Consider the following 25,471-nt stretch of genomic DNA (forward strand, 5'->3'; position numbering starts at 1 on the left):
AAGTGACAAACATCTGAGCCCTCTCTGTCTTTGAGCAGGCTTGGCTGTTGCCTTGCATCTGTTTACCTCGCAGGAAGACGGGTGTGAGTATTTATATGGCTTGGTGCAGCATTTATTCCTTTTTAGAATGTCTATGAGTAAGTATAAATAACCATTTGGGCACAGTGGAATCCCGTAACTTGCTCAGGTTGTAATGTTCTGATCACATCTATATAGACACGTGCACATAAATTTCTTGTAATCCTTAAAGAGGAAAGAGGCCATAAATAACTGAAGTGTTATTTTGAAATATACATGTCTGGTTTGCAAGGCAGCTGTTCTTTGGGAGCAGTAGTATACTGCATCATAAGGGAGTAAATTATCAGCAGTTTGTGGTTGGTGGTATTTTGTTTTGTTTTAGTGTAATGAAGAAGTCTATTTGTTTTTGGCTTCAATGAGTTGCTGCCAGGCCCTCCACATTTCTGATGATGTTAATTTTTGTATGTGTGGTTTAATTTGGTTAATTCCCCATTCTCTTGACGTGCTGATTGATTCCTGCATTTTCCTGCAACCAGCTCAGATTACTGAGAAGGCACAAATGATAGCAGGGTTCCCTGCTGTCAACAGGCGTTCTTCCAGCAAGATGCCTTTTTTCTGGAGTGAATGCATCTTCTTTGCTAGGTCAGGAAAAGCTTTGCAAGACCTGTTCTGCTACTTAATGACCAAGCACTTCTGCTGCTGAAATCTGGAAGCCAGCCATGGATCACATGAGCATCACACAGTGTTTTCATGAATTTAAATGCATCTATGAGTTTCACAATTCAAGCAACAGTGAAGTTGAGCCCTGGAACTGGTGAGCTATCAGCAGTTGTGTATTCAGGGGAACGTTTTCATTAGCTTGATGGTTTGCTGTTTGCTTCACTTAGAGACCTGGCTCTGTGCTTGTTCTCTTGTTCTGACCAGTTAGGGTCAGGCCAGGCTTGGGCTGGCAAAGAAGCTCTGCATTTTTGTGAGCTCCAAAGGGCTGTCAGAAAACAACTTGTCACTCTGGGGGACTGCGGGAGAAATTCTTCTGACAATTCTGTTAGGGATGAGAAACTTCCAGGGGAAAAGCATGTGTTTATTTCCAAAAGCATGTTGGTATCCCCAGGGCTGAAGTAATGTATCCTGTTTTGCTGGAGCAGCAGAAGGGTTATCGCCTTTGTGTACTGGTGGTAGGGAGACAAGGCTGTCTTCATTTTGCTAGCGTTACAGCTGAGCTGCACATCTCCAGTTTGTGTCTGTGCCTGTGTGATGTAACTCCTTTAGCAGACAGCTTACAGAAATACGTACTCCTTCCCTGCTCTGAGACTTCTTGTAAAAGGATAGGACTCACTTCTGTTAAATTCTTTAACTTTTAAACATGTTTTTATTCCCCTTGCCTTCTGTCTTCCTCTCCCAGAGGTGGCCCAAGTGTTTTAGAAACAACATAGTCAACTGGAGCTCATTGAATAATTCAACTGTTGCCTGAAGTGATAATAAAAAGAGGACGACCCATTTAATAAATCAACCAGAGCTAAAAGCTCTGTGGTTTGTAAAAATGTTCATCTGCCCTGCCTTTCAACGATCTGAAATTGTCTTCTGAAGCACGTTTTTCCCCCCTCATTTGGATTTTGCATACTCTGGAAGGACACCTTCCTGCCCAGCTACCTGTGGCTTATCCATGTGAGTTGTTTCTGTTAAGCAGATCTTTTTCAGAAACATCAGGGACTGTACCTTCAGCACCATTGTGAACCCTTCTCTCTATCCACACTGTTCCTATCTAGCTGTCCTCTGCCATAGTTGCTGCTTAGTATTCCCTGCTAAGGGCTTGCAAGGTATTCTAGCATCAAAGCCACTGCTGCAGCAGGAACTTCTCCAAGAGCTGCTAGAATCACTTATGGCCTTCCTTGACCATTGTCACTTAACCCAAGAAATAAATCTCTTTGGGGCTCCTGATGTGTGCCTTCTAGAGCAATGAGAAGTGACCCTTCCTTTTCATAGATGCTTTTGCTTTTCTTTAAATAAGAGAATTTTCAAAGTACTCCTTGTTTGTGTGTTGGAGCTCTGTTACCTGAAACAGATCTAAATGCAAACTAAATGCAAAATACTGTGTTTAAGGGACATTGCACAGAAATATGAGTATCTAGGGAAGCTCATAAACCTTTTGCTGAAGACATTTTTCTGTCTGTAGCTTGTGTCAGACTCTTTATTTAATCCCTTTGGACAGAGGCTTGGCAGTACATCAGTGTGTTACTGTATAAATTGCTTTTTTCATTGTAACTGTAATTGCAAAACAGTCTGGCTATCATAGCCACCCAATGATCACAGCATTATCTTTCTGCAGAGGTGCAACATTTCATGGGGTGCAGTGGGGTCCTGCCTGTTGAAATGACAGGTATTTAATAAATTGGCATCTCAGTTGGGGCTCAGTTGAAAAACTAGCATAGTGATCAGTTAGAGAGCCTTGCTATGTGCCTTGAAACATCATCGTGCTTCTTGTAGCTTACTGCCTTGTTTTTTAAACAGGCCCTACTTCAATCTGTGTATGTAGGCTTGTGCTAGCCATATTAGATTACTGAGCTTTGTGCTTCAGAGGCTGCTGGGGACAAATGTGTGAACGCTGATGTGTATAAATAAATGATTGTAGGTTTAAAATCAAGGTCTAGGGATAAATGATCCATTTGTTTCTCTTGCCTGTTTTGACTGGAGAGTTGAATTAGCAGCTAAAATAGGTGCTGTAGCGTGTTGAACAGCATTCAATAGGAGGCTACAAAATTAATCCCCCGGGGATGGGTCGCTGGGGCTGAAACCTTTAAGCACTGAACCCTGTGCAGGCTTTGCTGTTCCTGCTCTGAGTGCTGAGGTGGTGGCTTTTTCAATAAAAAGTTTGTACCCTTTGAAGCATCCCAAACCTCTTCCTTAATCAAGAGGGAGAGCAAGGAAACATCATGCTTTATAGTTTTCAAGAGCTTTTGGCTATTTTTGTACTCTGCTGTGTTTATTTTTTATAAATGGTTTGATTGCTTTCTCTCTAGCTGTAAGGCAAAAAGCTTCCCATTCCAACGTGAAGCTTATTCCTCACCCTCTTCTCACAAGTGTATTCACAATTAAATAAAAATATTAATAATAAAGGCACTGGGTGTTCTCATTTGTTTCTCTTGAAACAGTCACATTCAGATGACTTACTCCAGATATAAACTACAGAGACTGAGCAGCATGTCTGGATTTCCTTGTGCCCTTCCCTTCTCCCCAGGCAGAGATCTCCTGGTGTGTGTCGGTTCTTACGCTGTGTTGGCAACATGGGAGTTCAGAAATGACCCGGGTCCAAAAGAAAAGTTGACTTAAGTCATAAGAGTTACAGCAGCACAAAGAAATTAAAGCATCTGTTCTCTCTTAACATACTTTCTGCACTTAAGCCTTGAGAGATCTTAAATTTTTGTTTTTGAACCTTTTGATAGAAGCTAATTGAAGCTGTTCAAGAATAATTCAAGTGAGTATTGAGCCCTCCTAAGAAGGGCAGATGACCTTTCAGTTGCAGCAAATTGCTTCGTCCTGACTATGCAAAACTCTTGCTGCAGAAGTTGTCGTGGTGGAAAAGTTGCTGGTGTCTTGGCTATGTGGTGGAGAAGGACTGGGAAAACATGAATAGTTGCATATTAGAAAGCCAGTGATCATGCATCTGTAATTTAAACAGACTTCTTGGCTTGCACGTGCCCACCGCTCAAGTAAGTTAGTGTCTACCCTCTCACCCCCAAACAAAATATTGTGACTTTTTCCTGTTCCAGAGGGAGGTAATAAATAAGGCAAACTGACACCGGAGGAACTTGAAGTACTAGATAGTTTTGAGTGCTTCTCCTCCTGTAAATGAAACTTTAAAGTAAGCATAGATAATTTGGAGTTGGTTTAGAGTGTATTTTTCAAAGAGAGGTTCAGGGACTGAATTTGTTTTTAAGCTCCATTTAGAAGTAAGCCTGCCAGTTTCCACTGATCAGCTTTAATTTTATTTTTCCCACTTGCCATACAAACAGCAAACTACGTTATCAAATGTATGCCCAGGCCAAGTCAATAAATTCTAAATGAGTCCTCAATTATTTTCTGTCCATCTTGCACATTTTTATGAGGTTATTGAAGAGCTCACTTGATGCACGCTTAGATGAGCAGGGGAAATTAAACTGTTTTCCCCTTCCCTTTCTTTTCCCTCCCTATGATAGACTAACGTGCTTTGGCTTGAAATTATAAAATGCCCTTTAAAGGTCTCTGAAGTAGACAACAGAAATGCTCTCAACTATCATTTTTCATAAGTATATATGTAAATGGTTGTGGTTTTTTTTCCTATTTAGAAACTGAAAAAAATATATATTTTCCCTTTGAAATCTTTCTCTGCTACTGGAAGGCTGTTCTGTCTTCATGGAAAGTACTTGGTGCTACTGTAGGACAAAGTGGCCAGGGTGTTTGATTAACATGGTCGCATTAAGATGATACAGTGTGAAAAAGTCATTGTCCTCTATACTATCTTTGTATGGCCATATTGAGCAATCTGGCCCATGTGGGGTTGGGAACAACAGATGATTATTATGTGTTTTAGTAAGTGGTTTGCTGTTGGATGTGTTTGTACAGAAGCTGGCTGAAGCACAAGCCAACCTTATGCTGATGCTGTTGGGTGCCAGCCACGTGTTTGCTTGTGCATATAAGTCGCTGGGGGCTGCTGTTGTGTAAGCTCATTCCTAAACACTCTGCTCCATCTTTTATCACTTCCTTAGACCGTAGTTGCCCTATTCGTGCCCCGTATTGTGCATAGAAAATGAAATCTCTCATTGCTGTAAGGTTTCTTTGGTTTCTTATTCCAAGTAGGATAATCCTTTTGTGTTGTACAGGATTGTGTTCCTTCCAGATGTACATCTCTCAACACTAGTGAGAGAAATACTGGGCATCAGCAGAACTTAGGTGCTTTAGAAAATGTTGCTCAACAGATTAGAAAAAAAAATAAATTAAGCTTCAAAAAGACCAAGCCAGTAAAACCAGATCTACCCAGTGACTATTTCAGCTGCATCAAATTAGCATCAAATCCAAGAAGCATACGTACATCATTCAGCCAGTAGATAAATAACTTAGTTGTACAGCCACCCCTTGGAGCAACAAAACGGCTCTTTGCTGTACACAACTGGTGGTGGCCCGTGAGCCTGTCAGACTGACTGCTGCTCTGCCCTTGGCTTTCCTGCCACGGTGCAGGAAAATTCATGAGTAGGCTTCTGCATGTAGCCCTTGGCGTATCCTTGACGTGCAAAATCAGCTTGTTTCAAAGTTTGGCATACACCTTCGTGCTAAGGTGGCAGGGTGCTGTGAATGGCCCGACTGGCCAACAGTTGCTCTGTGTTTGTGGGAGGAGGAGGTGGTGTTTGTAACGGAGAGGGACGGCGCCGTTGTCAGGCCAGCAGAGAGCTGGCTGTGTGCCCTGCAGCCTGCCAGCAGATCCTGTTGCACAAGCCAGCCTCACCAGTGCAGCAGATGGCGAGACCAGTGCCATGGCGAGCCGTGTAGTAGCAAGGAATGACTGCTTAGAGTGAGCCCCAGCTATTGATTAATTAATACAGAAATCAGCAGCGAGGATGCAAAGAGGAAAAAATGGTGTTGTTTTTTTTTGTTTTTCCTTTTTTTTCCCCAGAAGGATTACTCTAAAGGAAAGGCACCAGCGAGCTGGTGAGCTATGAAAATAGCTAGAAGAGTCTTCATAGGAGAAATGCTGAAGCACGTGTACGACATGCAGTCAAATTTAGCTGTAAGGCTAGAAAAATCTACAGAGTGGTGGTGTGTCTTCCAGCTGTTGTCTAAGCAGAATTCACGTGACTGGGAGAACTCTTTAGGGTTTGTAGTTGTGAAAACAGCCATACTTCTCTTCGTGTCAGTGTGAAGAAGTAGTCGGGTTTGGGATTTGACCTATGGGTGTGGAGAGCTGGCTTCAGTTTGGAGACTAAAGGAGCACTTTCTGGTTTTTGGAGGACAAGATTTTTTAAAAGCACAGGGATGATCTGCAGGAGGAGAAAATACTTTAGAAGTTCATATTAGTGTGGAGATATTACTGCAGGATTTTAATCCAGTGGAAAAGGCTTCTCTCAGTATGTAGGGTAAGAAATTAGGGACAGGGAGTGTTTCTGGAATACTTGATATACCTTTGCAGGTGCGGAGTTTTCATTTGCCTGCCAACCAAAAGGTGAGAACTTCTTTAAATTATATTGTTATTTCATTTGTTGTTTGCCGTTTGCTGTTCTTTGTTGTTAGCTCGTATTCCGGAATCTTAGAGATGATTGTGTTGATACTTCCCAGGAGGAAAGAAGCTGTTATTAATAGAGCTGCTTCCAGCAAAAATCAAGGTTAGGTTTTGTGGAACTAAGACACTACAAATAACATCAACTTGAACTGTGCTTTTCCAGTTACAGATCATAAAGCTTCTTGCAGAGAAGATAAGTATAGCTACTTGCCCTGTAGATGGGTGACACTGGGTCAGTCACTCTGCGTCCCTTTTCCCTACACTCTCCATTTTGCCACCGGTTGAGGCAGGGGTCCTGCTTTGGCATCCTGTTCCGTACGCCTTTCTTAAAATGAGCAGTCCCCGCAGTACAGTGGAAGGAAAACCCAGGTATGTTAAGAATTGTGATGGACAGCAGGTTGCAGGAGTAATAAGTGAGATGGTTTATTTTGGCCTGGTGCCTTAGATTGAAAGGGACTGTTAATAAAAACTGTGAGGCAGAGCTCCTTTGAATTGTATTTGATGTTTGTAAAAGATTGTGAAAGGGGAGGAAGGAATGGCTCATGCTGATGTATTGGTCAAGGAGCTGGCTTTTCAGAGTTACTAAATGGGAAGCTGAGTGCTTCAGGCACGTACTGAAGGGGATGGATGCTGAGCATCGGATGCTAAGGTAGGATGGGCAATAAAGAAGCAAAGGGCGAATGCTGTTTGAAAACATCGAAGGAGATTAGAGCTGCAGTGCTGCAGAAAGGGTAGCTCATTGGGAATCTGAGAAAATCATCTAGATACGGAGGAAAACAAGGCTTTGGCATGGGGAATGCTTAAGAGAAGTAACAAGTATGTCTGAATTGTAGCTAAATGGAAGGGAAAAAATTATGAGGGGAAAAGGACAAGATAATAAAAGGCTTAGGGGCCCTAGGAAGGCGTGTCATGCTATAGAGTTCTGTGCTTTGGTTCTTTCACTGTTTAATGCTGCTATATTCTCATTGCCCTGAAAGAGCTGTGGTCAGTGTTCACAGGAGTTCTGCAGTTTAAAGCCCTGTATAGTTAATCCATCATATTTTACTCCAATGAGATTTTGCATTACAGCAGCAGTCTAAAGTGATACACAACATCTGTGTAGAGCATTGCTGAAATTCCTAATAAATGAGTTCCAGAGGCAACCTTCCATTTGTGGGACGTTTTTTGTACAGCACATTTGGTGAAGAATTTGACCAGCCTAACTCTTCAGTGGCCTGCAAAGGTAAAGAACTGGAGTCTCCTATTAGGATTACAGGAGAGGCCGGAGGCTGTTTCTGCCAGACACTGACGCACCTGCATCTTGCTTTGCTGTTGCTGAGAGCTGCTGTGTCCTGTAAGCTCAGCCTAACTGGGGGCACTGACACACTGGGGGACAATCCGTCACTAGTCTGTGCCTTGGTTTCCTCTTCTGTGAAATCTGGACCTTTAAATACTTTTTGAAATTCTCGGGGTGTAGATCTCTGCATCCTGATTGTGAACTGCAAAATGTTACTGCAGAGTTGTTGAATGATTGCAAGTTATATAGTGTGAATAAAAACAGGGCCTTTGTTTGCTTGGGACGTCTCCTGCAGTACTGAAGAGCTGTTGCTGTCCCTACTTTGCAGCAAGGTCACTTGTGTCAATACCATCCAGATGTGTATCCTCAGGGTTCGTCTAAACACGGTTTTCACTGCATGGTGTTAATAGCTCTTACGCTGGCTCCCAGCGGGGTCCCACCCCTGTGCTTTCACCTCCATGTTTATCCGCTTTTACTACCCTCCCACTGCTTTCTATTTTTTTCCTCTCTTCAGCTGTCTTATTTTAAAAGTTCTGGGCAGTAAATCTTCTTTTCTTCTATTAGAGAAAAAAACAAAAACAAAAACAAAAACAAAGGAGCTAGAAAGCCCGTTACAGAAAAATGGTGCATAGGAGCAGACCTGAGAATTTCTACCCCTGAGAATCTTTCTAGTAGCAGCGAATCAGTGTGAACTTGGAACAGGTGAAACAGTGCAAGGTTAATCGTACTGGGAAGTCACCTTGTATTAAGACACTTGTGGATTGTTAGAAATGACTTAGTGAAGTGCTGCGGGAAGCTCAGGGCTCTGTTCATGTCTGTGACGTGGTGGAGCGTGGCAATGCCTGTGCTGGCAAAGTCGGGTGTTGGAAGAGAGGAGGTTTGAGTCAGGCTGGGCATGTGCCTGCCCGAGGATGGTATTTACCTGCTCTGTTCTTGCTTCTGTTGACAGCTACCAGGTGATTTTAGTTAAGCTCAGGAAAAGGTTATGAAAGGTTTTTCCTCTTTGCTGGTGGGTGAGTAAAGGATGCTGTGCATGTGCAAACGCGAAGGGATGAAACCGAGCACATCCCCTTCCAAATGTGGAACGTGATAGTGTCATTGCTCAAGGCGTTTAGTACTGAAGTCAGCGTAGGAGATAACTGCTTCAAGCCAACGTGGACATAATCCAATCAAAACTTCATTTTTTGCCTGATTGTGTTGGCCTGAGCAAGTCAAATGTTACCCAGTTTTCTGACCCAGTTCTGTTCTATGCCTCCAGGGCAAACTCTGTTATATGCTTCTGTCTTTCCAAATATGTTTTTCAGCGTGTTTGTGTGAGTTCCTGAACCAAGCTGGAGTTCCTGAACCATTTCTGGGTTGGGAGAAAGAAGTATCAGGCGAAAGAAAAAATTAGAAAAGCATCTAGTTAGATTTCTTTTTTCCCCCCTGGCTTTTGTTTTCTTCTGGTGTCTTTATCCTAGCAGAAGCAGTGAGTTGTTCCTTCAGTTGTATTCTGGTGGTGATTTGAATACAGCAGAGCTGTGCCTGGTGCAACCTAGTATAGGTAAAAGCTAAATGAGGTTTCCTGTTGAAAGGTATCTTGCATCCCTTCCGCTCAGGTTAGGCTTTTCATTTTAGGATAACTGCTGTGGTATTGGCCATACTTGGGTTGCTAGAGGTTACTAAAGGACTTGTTAAAATGAGAACTAGACTGAAAGTAAATCCCTTGAGTACCATAACATTTAGCTTTTTGGAAAGGCGAAAATGTGGGGTTCCAGAGTGGGTCAGAAGACTCGGAGGGCTGCTGCTGACATAGCATGCGGTGTGCAGCTGCCCATCTGCAAAATGGGAGCCGATCGCATTTTTTTCTCAGTTTTGTGCAATGGTTGAGAATCTGTGGCTTCACTGTGGTGGAGCTGTAATTCAAAGGTGCCCCTTGTCACTGGGGTTTATTTATCCCAGTTTATAACATTAAATCTAGAAAATTCTCTTCCTTCCAACATTCAGCTCTCGTGTAATTTAATTGTGTGCCGGCTCCATGAGCCAGACCTGGCTCTCGACTTAAATGGAGCCACATTCATTTAATAGAGTTATGCTGTAGATGAATTTTCCTCTCTGTGCTAAATCTGGGAAGCTAGTCAAGTAGATTCTGCTGGCCCAAACATACGCTGAGTCCTCCCCTGCAAGTTCAAAGGCCTGCATAGAATTGTGTGTGCATAAGAGCTTTTTTTTAATAACACAGCTTCTCTAAATGATGTGCCTAAAAAGCAGTTGGGAGGCAAAAATTTACAGACCAAGATGGTTAGCTTTTGTTTAATGTTTTAATTGGCATTTGGTGTGCTATGTGAATTCTCACAGTTGTCCTATCAATATCTGGCCAGATTTTAGTCTTTGCTCTCCCACACCCAAATGGCTGCAATTTCTGAGAGGAGCATATTGTCTCATATCGAGCTGGCACACGTTGCACGATTGTGTGTTTGTGGCTGTATCACAGCATCGGTTTTGCTTCCTGTGTAAATCTTCAGGCTGGCATCCCTGGTGCTGGCTGGAAGTGCTGATCTGCAGCATTTCAGGTGTTCAGTAAATAGTCAAGAGCAAACTGCTTGTTACTTCCTCAACTGTCGCTAAGTGGAAGATGCGTTTCACTGCTTTTTTCATGCTTTAATTCATTATTAGCTTCAGAAGCTTTTATTTGTGAGATGTAAGGAGAGTGGTGCTAGGAACTGCACTGTAATTGCAATCACAATGGTGCACGTTCACCCTTTCTGTGAGCACAAATGCTTCCAGGGCTAAAAACCTCTGTGCAAAGGAGGACATTTCAGAGGAGCACATTTAAAAGAAGAGGAGTTTATTTAAACAAGCAGTCAGTACTGAAGGCTTTGACTCCTCGTACCCACCCACACTGACTGCTGTTTGGAAACACTTCAGGAAAACGCCACTCCCTCAGCAGGAACTCAAGGGGGGCTGGGGCTTTGTTCTGTTTGTTTCGGTTGTGTTTTTCCGTTTGGAGTGAAGCTGTCATGGGGTTGTCCAAGTGAAAGGCTCACAGTCACTTTACTCTTTATTTTTCTCCAAGCTCCAGCTATTGTCTTCTACCTGAAGATTAGGGTGCTTCTCAGTAGTGAAAGAGAGCAGTGGACTGCTAATATAACTTCTCAGGCCAGTGCATTTGCTAACTTTAATTACTGTCTTCAAGAAAGGATTAAGTGCACCTCAAGCTGGGGTGCTTTCACGTGTGTTAAAATTACCAGAAAAGAGGTAGTTATCTTCTGGGTCTATGTAAATGCCAAACTGAGATGAAGCATAGAAAGGTGAAATGAACTTTGCCTTTTTCTTAAGGAAATCACAAGAGCCGTGCCCTTTTGAAAGGAGTGGATGGAGAATATAACAGAGGGTATGCGGGTGTACTTGCAATTCCTCATGCCCTCTTGAAGGTGCGTTGCACTTGTTTCCCAACTGAGGTCTACCATGTATATTTAAAAATCCTGGTTTTCAGAGGAATAGCTGTTATTGCAGCTATACAGGTAAAGAAAAGGAAAGTGGGTTAATAATAATTTATGTCCTCTCCCTTGGAGAATGTTGTCCGTGGTAGAAGGCCAGTTGTTATCCTGAAATAAAATTGGGATATCAGAAGTAACAATCCCAAAAGCACACGCGAAGGCTACAGAGGAGCTAATGTTTGAAGAGACAGGGGACTTCACAGTGCTGGGCTGTGCTGAGCAGTGTCCAAGGGGCCAGAGCCCATCAGGCTGCAGCGTGCGGCTGCAGGGCACCAGCCCGCAGTGAGCAGTGTGTAGGGTTCTCCAAGTAGGTGTCTTCAGTGTCTCTATGAACTCGGCATACACTGAATGAGCTTATTTGGATGCTTATAATGAATTAGATGAACAGTGAAATAATTAACGAAGTAGACACTTAAATGGTTATTGCAGGTTTTACAGCTGACTTTATTTAGATGAATGAGGTAGCTCATTCTGTTATTAGCTGCACCTTAGAAAAAGATTTTTTTTCCTTTCTCTTTAATGAATAAACACCACTAATACGGAAAATTAGTGTGGCACTCATTGGAAAGACAGCACAATGGTCTGCGTCCTTTGGACAGAAAACATCAGAGACTCTGAAGTGACTCACGTGCAACTTCTGAAAATATTTTGTTGTTTTTTTAGATGAAGAAATGTTCCCAAGTTCTTTGATACAGTATTAGAGATCATTAACTCATCAAATGTCAATATATGACTTATTGTCTAGTTAGATTATGCCCATAACAGTTTTCCCAGGTATTGTGTTAGAGTACAAGTAGAGGCCAGGCCTGCATTTTTGCTGTTCTCTGGCTGCTATTTTTATTCCCTCAGTCAGCAGAGTTGCTTACACTTGAATGCTCGTGGATTCCTCTTGTATTCCCCAGTCAGCTGTAGGGCTTTCAGATACTTCACCCCGGTGACTGGCTCCTAAACTGGAGAGCCTTCATGCTAGGATTTAGGGCAGGATTTTAAGGCCTTTTCCTGGTCAGTGTACATTGGTATAACTAAACCTAATAGTCAGCCTCTTTGTGGGTTAAGTGGCTTTTATGATTCTTACTCAGTAGAGATAATTTAGCAAGACTTGCAAGCTGTTTAGTTTAGCTTTCATTCTGTTACATATACCACATGTAGCTCCCTGACTTCCCGATGAAAAAGAATACCAGCTAGCGGTGAAAACCTCTGACCTCAGTTCTGCAGGTTTTCTCTTTATCTGTTGCAATACAGCAACCGATCTGTGCAAGACTCATATGTGTTGTGAGAAAATGCAAGGGAATTCAGAGGAGTGATTCAGATTACTGCAAAAGCTGACTGAGTTTCTTATATTTTAAGATATGCAATGAATGTGCTCCCCCCCTCCTCCCCTTTATTTTTTTAAAGAACAAGAAAAAAGACTTAGAAAATTGCCTTTGACTGCATGTACTGGTACTCGGAGTGGATGCTGCTGTAGGTACTCTATTCATGGTTTGGTTTTATTTTAAAGGTGTTACCAGAGATATAAAATGCAGTGGAGATGTGAAGCCTATCTCGTAAAAACATTTTTAGTAAATCTTTAGTCGTGATTTGGTTTTGAGCCATGCTGAACCATTTTAACCAAGGTAATTTTATCACCTTCTGTTTGCATTCAATGTGTACACATTCACTTGACTTTTTCTTATTGAAACAGTCATTATGTGCACTCCAACCATTTGGTACTCAGCATTCCCTAGTCATCAAGCTATTTCTGCCTAAGATTGTTACCTTTCACTGTTCCCAGCACATCTCAGAAATCTGGAATGGTAATTGGATGGGAAAACCACTTGGTCATTTGTCTGTCTGGATTGGTCCATGAGGAAGCAAATTTCAGGCAAGAAGCAAAGCGTTTAAGCATGATCTGTAACATGCTTCTTGATCATTTTGTTTTCTTGCAAACTGAATTTGGTGTTCATAATGTGTTGTCTTAAAAGCCAGTCTTTTAATACATAGGATATAGAACGTCATACTATGGAAGATTTGCCTGTATATTCTCCTGAATTCCTATTGCAAGCCTTACTTTGCAAGCTTTGTCCTGCTGTTGCATTCGGGGAGATGCTAAGGAAAAATCCCGTGACTTTGGAGAAAGACAGACATATTAGGATAGCTGTGCTGATCTGTATTTATTTCAGTGTAAATTTTCTACTTTACAGATGTCCTTGGATGGATTTTATTATTATTAAAAGTGGCTTCACTCCAGAGTAATTGCTCTGTTTTACCAGTGGTTTTATTTTCTTCTGAAAGAGCACTGTTTTCTCCTTCAGGACAGAGTATTTGCCTGAGGAATTACTCTGAGGAGCTGTAGTTGTTTCTTTCTGTACAGACAGCCTCCAGGTGATCCACAACTACAAAAGAAATCAAGAACTCATCTGACAGCCTGCACTGTGAAAGCAAGAGCTGGAGTCAGAAACTTTTTGAGAGGTTTTGGTATATTTATATCTTGCAATAAGTCACTAGTCACTTTTTGTCTGGGGAGATCTCTGTGGGAATTTGTTTTTAACTCTGTCTTGAGAAACCTGAACAATATTTTCTGTTTCAAGAGCAGAGAGACTGATAGGGGAGGTAAATCTAAATCAAATGGCTGATTCCACTGACAGCACAAATCGTGGGTTTATAGAAAAATGAAACAGTAACTGTGGCCTTTTTCCTTTTCAAAAATCCCTAATTGGTATTTCCCCCCCCTCCCTTTGTCAGATGCTTTCATGCTTTGGCGGTTGAGATGCATTAGCTTCTCATGGACTGCTTGGGTTGGTTCCTCTGAAATACCTTGAGAGCAAGAGCTGTCTGTAAGGGGCTGAACCGGCTCTTAATGAAGTGAGTGTGCTGCTTCTCTTGTCAGTTGCTTTTTAGGCTATATTTAGCAGTTCCCTAGAGCTGTGTTGCAGACATGAAAGAATAAATATGACATCTTTCTAAGGACTGGGTGAGCAGTCATGGTGGACGTAATCTTTCACCACCAACTGAATTGTGTCTGGGTGCAGAGCCTTTTTCAGCATAGATGTCAGCTCTGCGCTTGCTCCTTGGTGTCTGTGCTGCTGAGGGTGAAGGTGGCAGTACAGATCAATACTTAATATCTTTTTACCCTGTCTGATTTATATAAAACCCAGTTAAAGGAAGGTTTGCAAATTCATCCACTGTGTAATGGTCACCTTTTGTAAGAGAACACAAAAGACTCCCATCGTATGTGATTTGAGCTGGTAGGTGCTTTGTGTACTTCAAGTCATTTGTCCGAATCCATGGGTTTTGATGAGAAACTTTGACTCCCTGGCTATTGTATGGAGAATGAAAAATACTGCTTTTTTTTACTATGTTCAGCTGGATTTTACATGATGTTTCTGTTCCTTTTTCTTCAAAGAAAACAATGAAGATACAGAAGAAAGTCCAAGAGCTTTCTGTATTTGATTTTCTCAGAAATTAATCATTAATGACTTCCAGGTGGACAGCAAATGTGTTATGAAGTCTTAGATATCTGCATGCAAGGTAGTGAAACAAAACATAGTGATGTGCTTGGAAAGGATCCCATCAAGCCTGAATCCTCAAAGAGCAAATTGGTGCCTCTAGGAGCAGATCAGTCTGTGTGCAAGGGGATGACTGAGGTTATGCTGACTTGATGCTGTGGGTACTATGGTTTCTGCTTCTTGAAATCCTTTGTGTAGGCTCATGGCTGGAAACTGAACCTTTATCATTTTTGTTGTCTTATGCATTTTACTAGCATTTGGAGTAGAAATACTTGCTCCTAAATGAAATGTCAGAGGATTTAATCATTGGATGGGGCAGTTATTATGACTTGAATAGGAGCAGTTCATAGCTTTGAGAAAGATTTGACAGCTCTTGGAAAGATGAAGTGCCGTAGCCAGTTCCACATGGCACGTTGCAAATCTTTCTGAAGCTCGTCTCCCAGACAGGAGAAATCTTCCCACCTTTTTTATTTGCTGCATTTCCAAGTGGTGCATTGCACGCTAATGTTTTATACTGATCGCTTTGAAAGGCTTGCTTGTCATATGCCCAGTATAAAACGAAAATATGTTTGCCAGACAGGTAGCATAGATCCTGCTGTCTCTAATTTGCAGCCTGCTTCGTAGCAAATGTTATTTCCTGAAGCTAACTTTATTTTTTTATAGTTGTCATATACTTGTAAAGAAACAATTATTAGCAAGGGCTCTGATTTAGGAATGTGATTTTAAGCCTCTCTCCAGTCCCTTCTGTTTCTTTACCAGCATGACCCGGTGGCAGCTTCCTCCACAGGCAGTAAGGTTTGAACATGTTATAATCACACCTGTGTATTCTGACAAATGTGGTGTGCTTTAACTGCTTCCTGCAGCAGAATTGCCTCGAAGTTCTATACTAGACTGTTTTCAGCTTCATTTTTTGGTGTCTTGAGTGCGGTGCTGTAGCTGCACCAGACCTTTGTGATGTTGGGAGAACAGTTTCTGACTAGGCAGTGGTTACACATCTGCTCTTTGGGCCTGTGCAGCTTGCAGCAGACAGCGTTTTATTACACTGGAGGCACAGTAACAAAACCTTGGCATGCAGTGTGTTAATTTAGCTGGGACAGTGCTTTTCTTCTGTAAATGTTGACTTTAGAATATTTGACGGGGAGCTGGGGAGCTAGCTTGGTCTGCGTTACGGGTGCTGCTGCGCTGCTGTCACTGCAGTCTGCGCTTACCACTGGGTGTGGTAATTATAGTTGGTGGTATTCGAGTTTCTAAGTGGGTATTGTGTACGTGAGGGAATACTGAAATTGGAGACCTGGACTAAATAAACATCAAAGGCCTTCGAATCAGCCTGCTAGCCTGCCATAATGGGTGCTCGTCCTCCCTTACGCCAACACGGGGCTTGTTTGGCCCAGTCATGGTGTAGGTGCGCATGTTCACAGAGGGGCTGGGAGAGGTGGCACCACAACTGAGAGAGAGAGGGGACCCGGTGAGTAATGTGCCCTCATGGACAGGGAGATAACCTGCGCTAGTGCAAGTTCATGAGAGGCTGGTTATGGGATGGCTCTTCCAACCCTCTGCTTCTGTGGCCTGGGCTTACGGCTGCTGGAGGATGGCTCCTGTGCAAGCAACTGAGAGGAGCCGCGCACCCTGCCACTGCTGGGGGCGTGAGGAAAGTCTCTCAGTGAGATCGATAACATTGGAAAACTGATGTCACTGTACAGGCTTGTGCCAGGTGTAGTCAGAGTCCGAAAATACCTCTCCTGCCCTGATGAAAGGGAGGAGGAGGAGAGGATGAGGTGGATGTAAGCTTGGTAAGAGTGGCACCAGCTGCTAGGACTAGGTCGTTGGAGGGAGTGTGAAGGGAGCACCAGGCAACCTTCAGGCAATGTGCTCGCCAACGAGCGGATGGCCTCAGATGGGCATTTTCTTTCCTTCTGTTTCACTGCTATATGCCATGCTTATGTCTGAAATGAGAGCACGTGTAGGCTTTTTTGTTTTACATCATTATGAGTTGGGCATTTTAAATGCATTTTACATGACTTTGCTTAGATGGACACACTTGGAATTTGGTAAAGTGGAAACATGAATTAGTTTTGGATTAATGAAAGTGTCCCGAAGAACTTCCTGAGTAGCCACCACACCTGACACCTTTCAGTTGTATCAGTAGGGCCGGAGTCTTACAAACACAGCAGAGCATATGGGGAACCAATTAATTCAGCAGATATTAATTAAACACTTGTCCTCTGGGGAAAACCTTTTAGCACATCAGCTCTTTGGCCCAAGATCACACATGCATGAGTGGACAGTCAGCGTGCCTGCCTGGATTGTCACTTGTTATTTCTCTCAGTAGGCTGGGGAGTGCCTCCTCTAGACTACTACTGCCAGGCTTTTAGGAAAGTAGACTGCAGTTACTGCTTAAGCTGTCTCTCAGCCACCAGCTTTCTCACATATAGCTGATGTTAACATGTACTGTTTTTTCACTATTGCCCCATGGACTACTGAAGCTGAGTCTGACGAGCTCCTGGCAGTCTATGGGCTCTTTGTTTTGAGAAGCACACTTCATCTGTGGTGTGCATGTGGAATTATTGACTCTGAATATAGCTATTTTGTCTGTTAAAGCATACACAAACACTTGCAAAAAAGAGCTCTTCCATGAAAGGGTAATGTATTGTAAGTGTGCCTTCCTGTTGATATCAAACAGCTTTGTTTGTGTCTGCGTGGTGCTGTGCTGACTTGAGCATTGTAGACTGAGTGGGTAATAGACACTGCAGGGCGATTCAGCTGAGTGACAAGGTTCCACTTAATTTATCTGCTTTTAGAAAGAAGTCTGCTGGTCTGCCATCAAGATCATGTAGCTCTGCTAGAGAGAACAGTAGAGTAATGCTTGTGTTGTAGTATGGTGATTGACAGTGAAGATCTTTAAAAAAAAAATCTCTCCACCTGGTCCTTAACAGCTAATCAGTTCTCTTGTGAATCTGTTTCAGTAGTAACAAGATGCAAATGGTTTACAAAAGGTATTTACTACTGACCATTTGAACTTGCTTGATTGCTGAAACTGCAAATAATGCTTAATGCTATAAGCAAAGGATTTCACTGATGGTATCTTCTGCCACAGAGTTGCTGCAGGTACAGCTCATGTTCCTGAAGCAGTTCCTTCAGTGATTTATTCTGAAGGTGCTTTTTTAACTGAGAAAAAAATCCTTTAAACTCCTTATGTGGATTTGTATTGATATTTGCTTACCTTCTGCTGAGTATAAAGATAGAAACCTATTATTGGAATGCAAATATCTGATGACGGAAAATCACCTTCATTGTAAAATATGGCAGTGCTTCAGAATTGGCAACGTGCTGAAGATATGACCTTAGTGGTAGAGGATTCGGCCAGAAATATTTAATTTAATCTCCCGTTATGATTTCTTATGTTCTTCTTATTACATGAAATATTGTACTCTTCTTTAAAAAAAAAATCTTGTTTCTTGTGGTATGCGTACAACTCTGAAAAGGAGAAATTTCTTCAGGAAAGACTGCAAAGAAAACAGAGGTTTATCTGAGGATCTCCCTCCTACTTGGAGAAATTACGAGTACAAAATGTGAATGATAACAAACCTATTTTATCAATTATGGCTTTAAAAAGCAACAAAATTTCCAGAAGATTAGTATTTAAATAGCCTATTTGAACTCGATGAAAGAAATAGTGAAATGCTTCAGGGCTTGTGTGCTCTATGTCTTTATATGGCTTTTGTTGTCAGCTTTTCTTTGGAGATTTTTAGAACATTTTAGGACTGGACAACTTGGTCTTCTATTGCAGGTAAAATGAATTGTGATTCGGACTGTTTTCCTGTAGTGTAAATGACTGACAGAGGGAATGGAGGCAATGGGGCTGGATGCAAATACAGCATGAAGAGGCACATTTCCCAACAGTAGCCGTATGTTATACCTGCCCCTGTTCTGAGGTGTCTGGGCTGACGTGAAGCTATGCCACCACAGCATGGCTTGAGGTTGCTGAAGATGGGTTAGAGAAAGTAGAGCTCTGAGTTAAAATGCTTCATCTTCGAAAAAACAGCAGGCATCTGGGTTGGAGAAGGACTTACTTCAGCAGCTTGTCGAAGTTTGGAATTTATGTAATTAATTAGTTGAGAATAAAGCATCTTTTATTAATGTTTGACTATCTGTGTTCATGTATAACTTAGTATGATAGAACAGCTGATGCATGCCCAGTTTCCCTTTCTAAAGCAAAAACTCTAAATAAGCTTATAAATAGTGAATAGTAAATAAATAAGGCATTATTTGGTTATTTCAGAACATGATTCAGAGTTCTAAGCAGTGCTGTGCAATATTCAGTCACTTCTGGGTTGTTTATGTACTTTTCAGTCTTTAATGAAGGACCTTGGTTTTCATTAGTATGATTTATTTAGAATGTCTTTATGGCTATAGTCAAATATCTCCTATTAAAATGCCACCAGTCTTTGTCAGACACAGGCATAACCTTTTTCTACTCAGTATTTGCAGCCTATATCCTTAGCAGGGAAAATTATTAATCCCTTATGAATGCAACTGAAATGATACATGAAGTCAGCAGAAATCCTTCTATCCAGTGAGCCAGCAGGGCATGCTTATAAGCCAGCAAACTGCAGTGCTTTGCAAAATATTATGGATTCAAAAGCGTAGTGAGTTATGTCTACAAGGTTTACAAAGCTAGGATTAAGACTAGCTAACGTCTACTGCTGAGGGTATATAGAGCAGGTTATCTGGCATATTCTCTGGGTCTCCAAACACATTTTAGATATATACTGATGGTCTGCTAGAATTTGTTGGGTGGCTTTTGTTTAGTGAATGACACAGTTATCCTTAGGTTTTTAATTTTCTAAATAGAGCTGTACTCAATTTAAATTTCTTGGCAAGCATACTGTTCTGTTTATTTTCTGTGATTTGAGCTCTTGCTGATTAACTTTTCCTTGTTCAGAACAAGTTGATTTAATTTATGCACACGTGAGCTGATAAATGGTGGGAAGATGGAGATACTGACGTGTTTGGTCACTTGACATGGATACCTGTACTAAGTGTAGAATCAGTCCTGTCTTCCTTCCACCTGTGGTGTATGAAATGTTCATTGGTGGGTGTTGTCTTTTTTTTTTTTTTCCCATTATAACATTTGCTGTTAAGGATGGGTATCTTTGTTTTCCACCCAGATAGCTAGATTGCTACGTTTGGTCTTCCTGACTTGCTGTCATCCCCTGTAAGCAAGATTTATTCATTTGGCTCTGTCTGTGGTGTGTTGTTGCTGCACTTGCCTGGTATTTGTGGCTTAGGGCAGTACTCTTCCTCGATCCTGAGCCAGTGTGTCAGATGCAGCGAGCCAGCCCACTGGGAGGCTGGAAGCAGTGTCTGGCACCACGTGGGCTTTTGGTGTGGCAGATACACCTTGATTTGTGCTCCCTCTGTAAGTTCTGAAAAAGACCCTTTCTCACCTCTCTTAAATGAGTTGCTCACATATTGGTACGGAACAATTCAGGCACAATTAATTCATCCACCATCAAAATCCTCTTGACTTGGTGGTGCCCAACAGCCCTGTAATTCAGGGTGGGAGTCTGACTTCAAGGATGCGGTCAGGTTTGGTGAAATGGAAGCAGGTCTTGCTACAGCCATGCACCCGAGGGCATGTTTGTGGAAGTTCAGAAAGTTGATTGTGTTTTTGGAGCAGCACTGTTGAACAGAAAGATGTGCCTTCTCTCTTTCTCATATTGACTGAGTGCAGCTCAGTAGGCCTTTTTTTGGCATATGTTACAACACAGTAACGTATATAGAAGAAATACCATTAAGTTGCAACCCAGGCATGTCACTATTGCTTATGAGTGTTCACTTGTGCAAGATTGAATGCTGGGCTTGTGTTTAGGTTTCCTGTGTTTTATGTTCTCCTGTCTGTAAGTGCCAGGACAAGATACACATCTAATGAGTCCTGAGCAGCAAAAACGTAGGCTAGGCAAACCAAGCAAAAAGCCAAAGAATGACATTGTGTTCTTTGGGAAGTCTTTAAAAAAAAAAATCTTTATGCTGTAGTATGTGGGGAGAGCTGCTATTTGTCAAATGATTTATATGGGGAGCTAAAGCAGTGTTAACACGCTGGAATTAAAGATTGAAATGTTTCTCGCACATATGGATTCTGTCTTATCTCCTTTTTTCCCGCTTTCCCCCTGCTCCTTCCCTGCTGTGCTTTTTTGTTTTGTTTCTCCCCTCTGTGGTTAGACTTAAGCCTTTTTGTAATGCTCCTAGCTGTCCATCTCTTCTTGGTGTGCCTCTGGCTCCCAGCACTGCTTTAGGATCTCCTTTCTGCCCAACGTGCTCTCTCTTCCATGCTTATGTTAGCTGTTGGTAGCTATGCTGCTCACAGATTGAACACATGGAGCTGTGGAATAGTATGGATTTCTGTCAGACTGTTTTTGAAGATGCCTGCATCGTTTTTTAAGAATATCATTATGAGTGATGGGTTAGTCCGAATCACCAAACCTGTCTCGCTGGCTCAGTGGTACCTTTCTGGAGGTATTTTTGTCCTGCTGGGGACTCCAGGAAGGTACTAAAAGGCACCATTCTCTTTTTTTTTTTTTTTTTTCCTGGAAGAGGCAAATCTGAAAGCTAAAAATCAAATGAGAATGAGTCCTGGAGGCAGGCACGGTGTTTATGGCAGGGTGTTCATGGCGGGCTGTGGGCTCGCTGCCGAGTTTGTGCTGACTGAATCTGTCCGACTGGTTAAAGGGGGGTGGGATGACTTTATTTTCGGATTGCTCCTGAAGAGTTGGAAGAAAAATGAAACAACTTCATTTGAACTCTGAGAGAGATAGCTGATAGAAGAACTGCTAATGCTTTCCAGAGCGGGCTGTTCCTCTGTGATGCACTTACGGGAGCTGTGCTGTAAGAATCGGCATCCTTCTGCCAACACGTTAGTGGTGGAGGTGGGTTTCAGGGAGGCAGTTCCCTTTAGAGAAAGGCAAGAAGGTAAGGCTGGATACCTGGCCGCTGCTTATGCTGCCAAAACAGGTGAAAATGGTTCATTCTGTGCGATCCTAAATAACAAAGGAGACTGTCAGAGGAGGCTTCTTTGCATCAAAGCAAGGCAGTCGCTGCTGCCAGCATGTACGCAGGGAATTACGCACTGTGAAAAGCTCTGGCCAGGGTATGAGCAAGCTGGCTAGGAGTTTGCTAACACACTGTATGCTATTTGCAGCCTCAGCTTTGCAGGGTTGCTCTGGAAAATTAAAGATTCCCTTTCCTGGCATAAAACCACAACAAAGAGCGAGAGTGAAATGCAGCTGGCCTGTTCCTGGGTTGGAACAGCAGTGTCGCAACTTGTCTTTCTAACTGTACGAAAGTGCAGCATTCAGAATATGAATCTAGTTTTCTGGCTGATGCTAGGTAATAGCAAGTCCTTAATTTCATCTTGTATGAGGTCTTGTTGTTATCTGTATGCTTAATTGAGAAATGGCTCTGAAACACCCTCTGAGAACCTGTTTGAGAGAAGTGACTTAGATCTCTAGCTCTAGGGCAGTGTCTTGTCTTAATCTTTGTCGCATTTGAATTCCATTACGAAGTGCCAAATGCATGCACAACAGAAATAATAAAAAATATATAATGTAAATTTTTGCGTGGTTGGCAAAGCATTTGAATTGTAAAATCCCATTTAATCCAGAAGTGCTGACTGTATGCTCAGTGCCAATATGAGTGGCCACAGAAAGATGTTCGTTTCCAGAAAGCATGTGGAACGCTTTGCCATAGCTGATGTAAAGTGGGGAGGGGCAACAAAACCCACATTTAACTTAAAAAAAAAAAAAAAAAAAAAGCTATTTTAGTTTTAAGAAGATATTTCATCTGGGCATGTGACTTCCACCTCAGCTTAAATGACTTTCCCTTTCTGGGACTCATGCTCATCATGCAGGAATAGCAGTCCTTCACTATTCTTATTTTGCCACTGAGTGTACACAGTTGTTTACTGTGAATTTTCTTGATGGCAGTACCTGGATGAACAGTGCTTATTTCTTCTTTTTTCCCTTCAGTTACTTGTTCCTGCTGTTATGCAGCCATCTCAGGCTGACGCAACAGGTTCGGGGAGCTATGATGTAGGTAGCGAGGGCTGGGGAATGGGACAGGCAGCGATGTGATGCCTCGGTGGCAGGGGTTTCCCAGCTGAGTTCGCACAGTGCTCTGGTTCGGAACTTGACCTTATCTGAAGTGCTGCTGGCACTGCTGAGAAGGGGATTCCCGATGGTTCACCGGTGTGGAGAGAGAGATGTCCCTGAGGCAGAACCATTGCTGACTAGGAAACCTGTTCCGAGCTGCTTCCTTTGCTGACAACAATCCCTTTACTGCATTTAAGTATGATTTTTCTGGGGCTGGGATGGAGGAAGTCTTTCACAAGCTTTAAATAATTTGCTCTTAGACTGGAAAACCTTCAGAGGGGTGTAACAGTGAAGTATGAGTACTTGTGTGCAGAGACATGAGCACCTCTCCATTATCAGGTTTCTGATTAAAGAGGAACATGTTGCTTAAAAGGTTAGAACTCTTAATTTTTAATCAGTGAAGGAAATTCTAACATGAAAGTTTTTTTTCATTGCGCTGCTTACTCTTGCTTTCTAAAAATTAAACCAAAATACGTATCTTGCAGATCCTCAGCTTCCTGTCAGTAGCACTAGTTAATCCTTTACCTGTGGGTCGGAAGCATTCTCTTTGAGCTTTCCCTTACTCCTTTAGGCACTTGAGCTATGATCAGATCACCCCTTGACCTTCTTTTTGAGGTGAACAGCTCGGACCTTAGGGCTGGGTGCGAGACGTTTCTGATCTCTCAGCTGTTCTGCGCTGATCTCTTCGTAAGACTGTGCCGCCAGCTGTGTTCTGAAGCCATCACAGCATATCTGCGTCCTTCCACGCTGTGCGTACAAGGCCCAAACAGAGTTCTTTCAGCAATGGCTATGCAAATGCCAAAGAGAGGTGATGCAATGTTCTTCCTCAGCATTTTCCCTAATATTCAGGATTTATGTTGTTCAGGTTTTTTGGCCTTTCTGTTAAACAGGGAGCTCCATGCTCACAAAATGTGCTTTGGGAATCTCCTCAGCTTTGCTTCAACAATGTTCTTTTTCCTCCCCAATGTTTTGCTTTTTTCCCCTTCTCTATCTACATTTTAGTGCTAGTTTAACACCGACTTAGGAAGTCTACCTGCCGTCTTTCCAGTCCCTGCCAAGACTATCCATGTACAAGTAAGGGTGTAAGCTCAGTCCCAAGAAATGCACAGAGAATGCATGAAGTAAACAGACTACTGAAAAAAAGCTGTCAGTGAACTCTCTCGGGCAGTTGAAATAACACAGTAACTGCACCACACTGGGGAAAATTTGCCTTTCTGCTGTAATCTCCTCTGTTGGGAAGATTTACGGCAGATGGAGCGGCCTCTGGCTTTGTTGGCTTGTTTTTGTCTTTTGGTGTTCACATGGAGTTGTAGTCATCAGAGACCTCCCGCAAAGTTTTCCTGCTGTCACGTTTTAGTCTCTGGGGATACATGATACTGAGAGCCGGGCCTATGTTAGAAGCCACTCCCAGGTTTTCTGCTATGTTTTAGTTAGAAAATGACTTTTGGTGTGGGGCTGGGAGGGAGTGGGGCAAGGTACAGAGGGAAACAGAATTGATTTAACAGGGATAATATTGTGGGGAGTTGCTTGGACTAAAGCATTCCTGCTGTCTTGATGCCAAGCAAACCTGCTTCTTGGTGCCTGATACTGGGAGACGTTGGCAAGCACATTCCTTATGAGATGGGTGATGAGATTTATTGTCAATCACTTTTGTATTCTCTAGAATGAGAAATAATTTAGTTTAGAAGCCACTTTCTTGGAATTCAGGCTTAAAAATTCATCAGTGGCCAATTTGTTCTTTCTATCTCCCTCAAGTTTATGGAAGTTTTTTTTGTTTCTTGTGTTGTAGCCATGTGTTTTGCCACAAAAGCATTCTTGTTGCATAGTTCAGACCTAGAGGCAAAATTGTGGGTGGATGAGAAGATTAGTTACATTTAACACTGATCTGATATGGCAGCTAGGACACCAAAATAATGTTCCAGTCTTGGTTGTAATTTGAAGAATGCAGAGATGGTTTACATCTGCCTTGAAGTTCAAAATGCAATTCTCTAAGGTACCTCTGTAGCAGCGCAAGTAGGCGTGCATGTGTTAGCCGAAAACTGATGGGCTGGTCTAGCAGATTTTAGTTTAACACAGTAGTGGTGTGTTTAGGTGGCTGGGGTAAAGTCTGGGACACACAGACTGCTTAAAGAAACTTTCTGCTGTACTCTGCTAAACTGACGGTTCTTTCTTTTGTTTTAGATGAAGGACCTAGCTTGTACTTCTGACTCCTATGTGCATGTAAGTTGATATCTAGTAATACATGCATCAGTTTAATTTATGACCAAAACTCTGCGGGGTCAAGGAGAAATGAATGCCTGTCTTGCAGAAAGGAATGTACAAATGAGTCATCCCACACCACCGTTAATGCCAGCATTGTAGAGGCAGCAGGTGGAGATGGAGGAAAAAGCTTGCTGGAAAATTGTAATCCATGATGTAACTTCATCCCGCTAAAAATCTCCCTAATTTAGCCTTGCTTAGTTCATCTAAAAGACTCCAGAGAGGAAGCAAGTCAGATCTGTTCTGGGTTTGGTCAAAGATTAGACACACAAATTTCTGTTGTGTTTTTGGGAGGTGTATTGACTAAAAAGCTGCAGACCTAAATTACTGCAAATGGTAGTGAACTCTCTGCACCAAATCTCGGTGAGAAGCAGTCATTTCCTCCTCATTTAGTATGCTTTCCTGGTGGACAGATTTTCCTGATATACACACTTGGCAGCTAGGAGAAATAAAGCCACCCATAACATGTGTTCCAAGTGTTTGTTCTTTGTTCTTTATCATGTTCGTATTAAATGTAGGACTTACGCTTCTGTTTTACTACATGATCTTGCCAAACTGCT

At 42.3% G+C, this 25,471-nt stretch overlaps 1 protein-coding gene across 14 annotated transcripts in view; it reads left to right on the forward strand.

Moving 5' to 3' along the window:
• ARVCF (ARVCF delta catenin family member) overlaps nt 1-25,471 on the forward strand; it is a 275,731-nt gene that overhangs the window by 145,550 nt on the left and 104,710 nt on the right. For 9 of the 14 annotated variants that reach the window (XR_013940399.1, XR_013940400.1, XR_013940401.1 and 6 more), the window contains one exon: nt 24,834-24,872. The exons of the other annotated variants lie outside the window; for them this stretch is intronic. Coding sequence is in view for 6 of the 9 variants with exons in the window: in XM_080559763.1 (XP_080415889.1) it covers nt 24,834-24,872 (39 nt within the window). In the remaining 3 variants the exon portion in view is untranslated. The remainder of the gene's footprint in view (nt 1-24,833; nt 24,873-25,471) is intronic. 14 annotated transcript variants of the gene reach the window in all.

This window comes from Anser brachyrhynchus (assembly GCF_964034855.1).
Source record: "Anser brachyrhynchus genome assembly, chromosome: 17".
NCBI lineage: Eukaryota > Metazoa > Chordata > Aves > Anseriformes > Anatidae > Anser > Anser brachyrhynchus.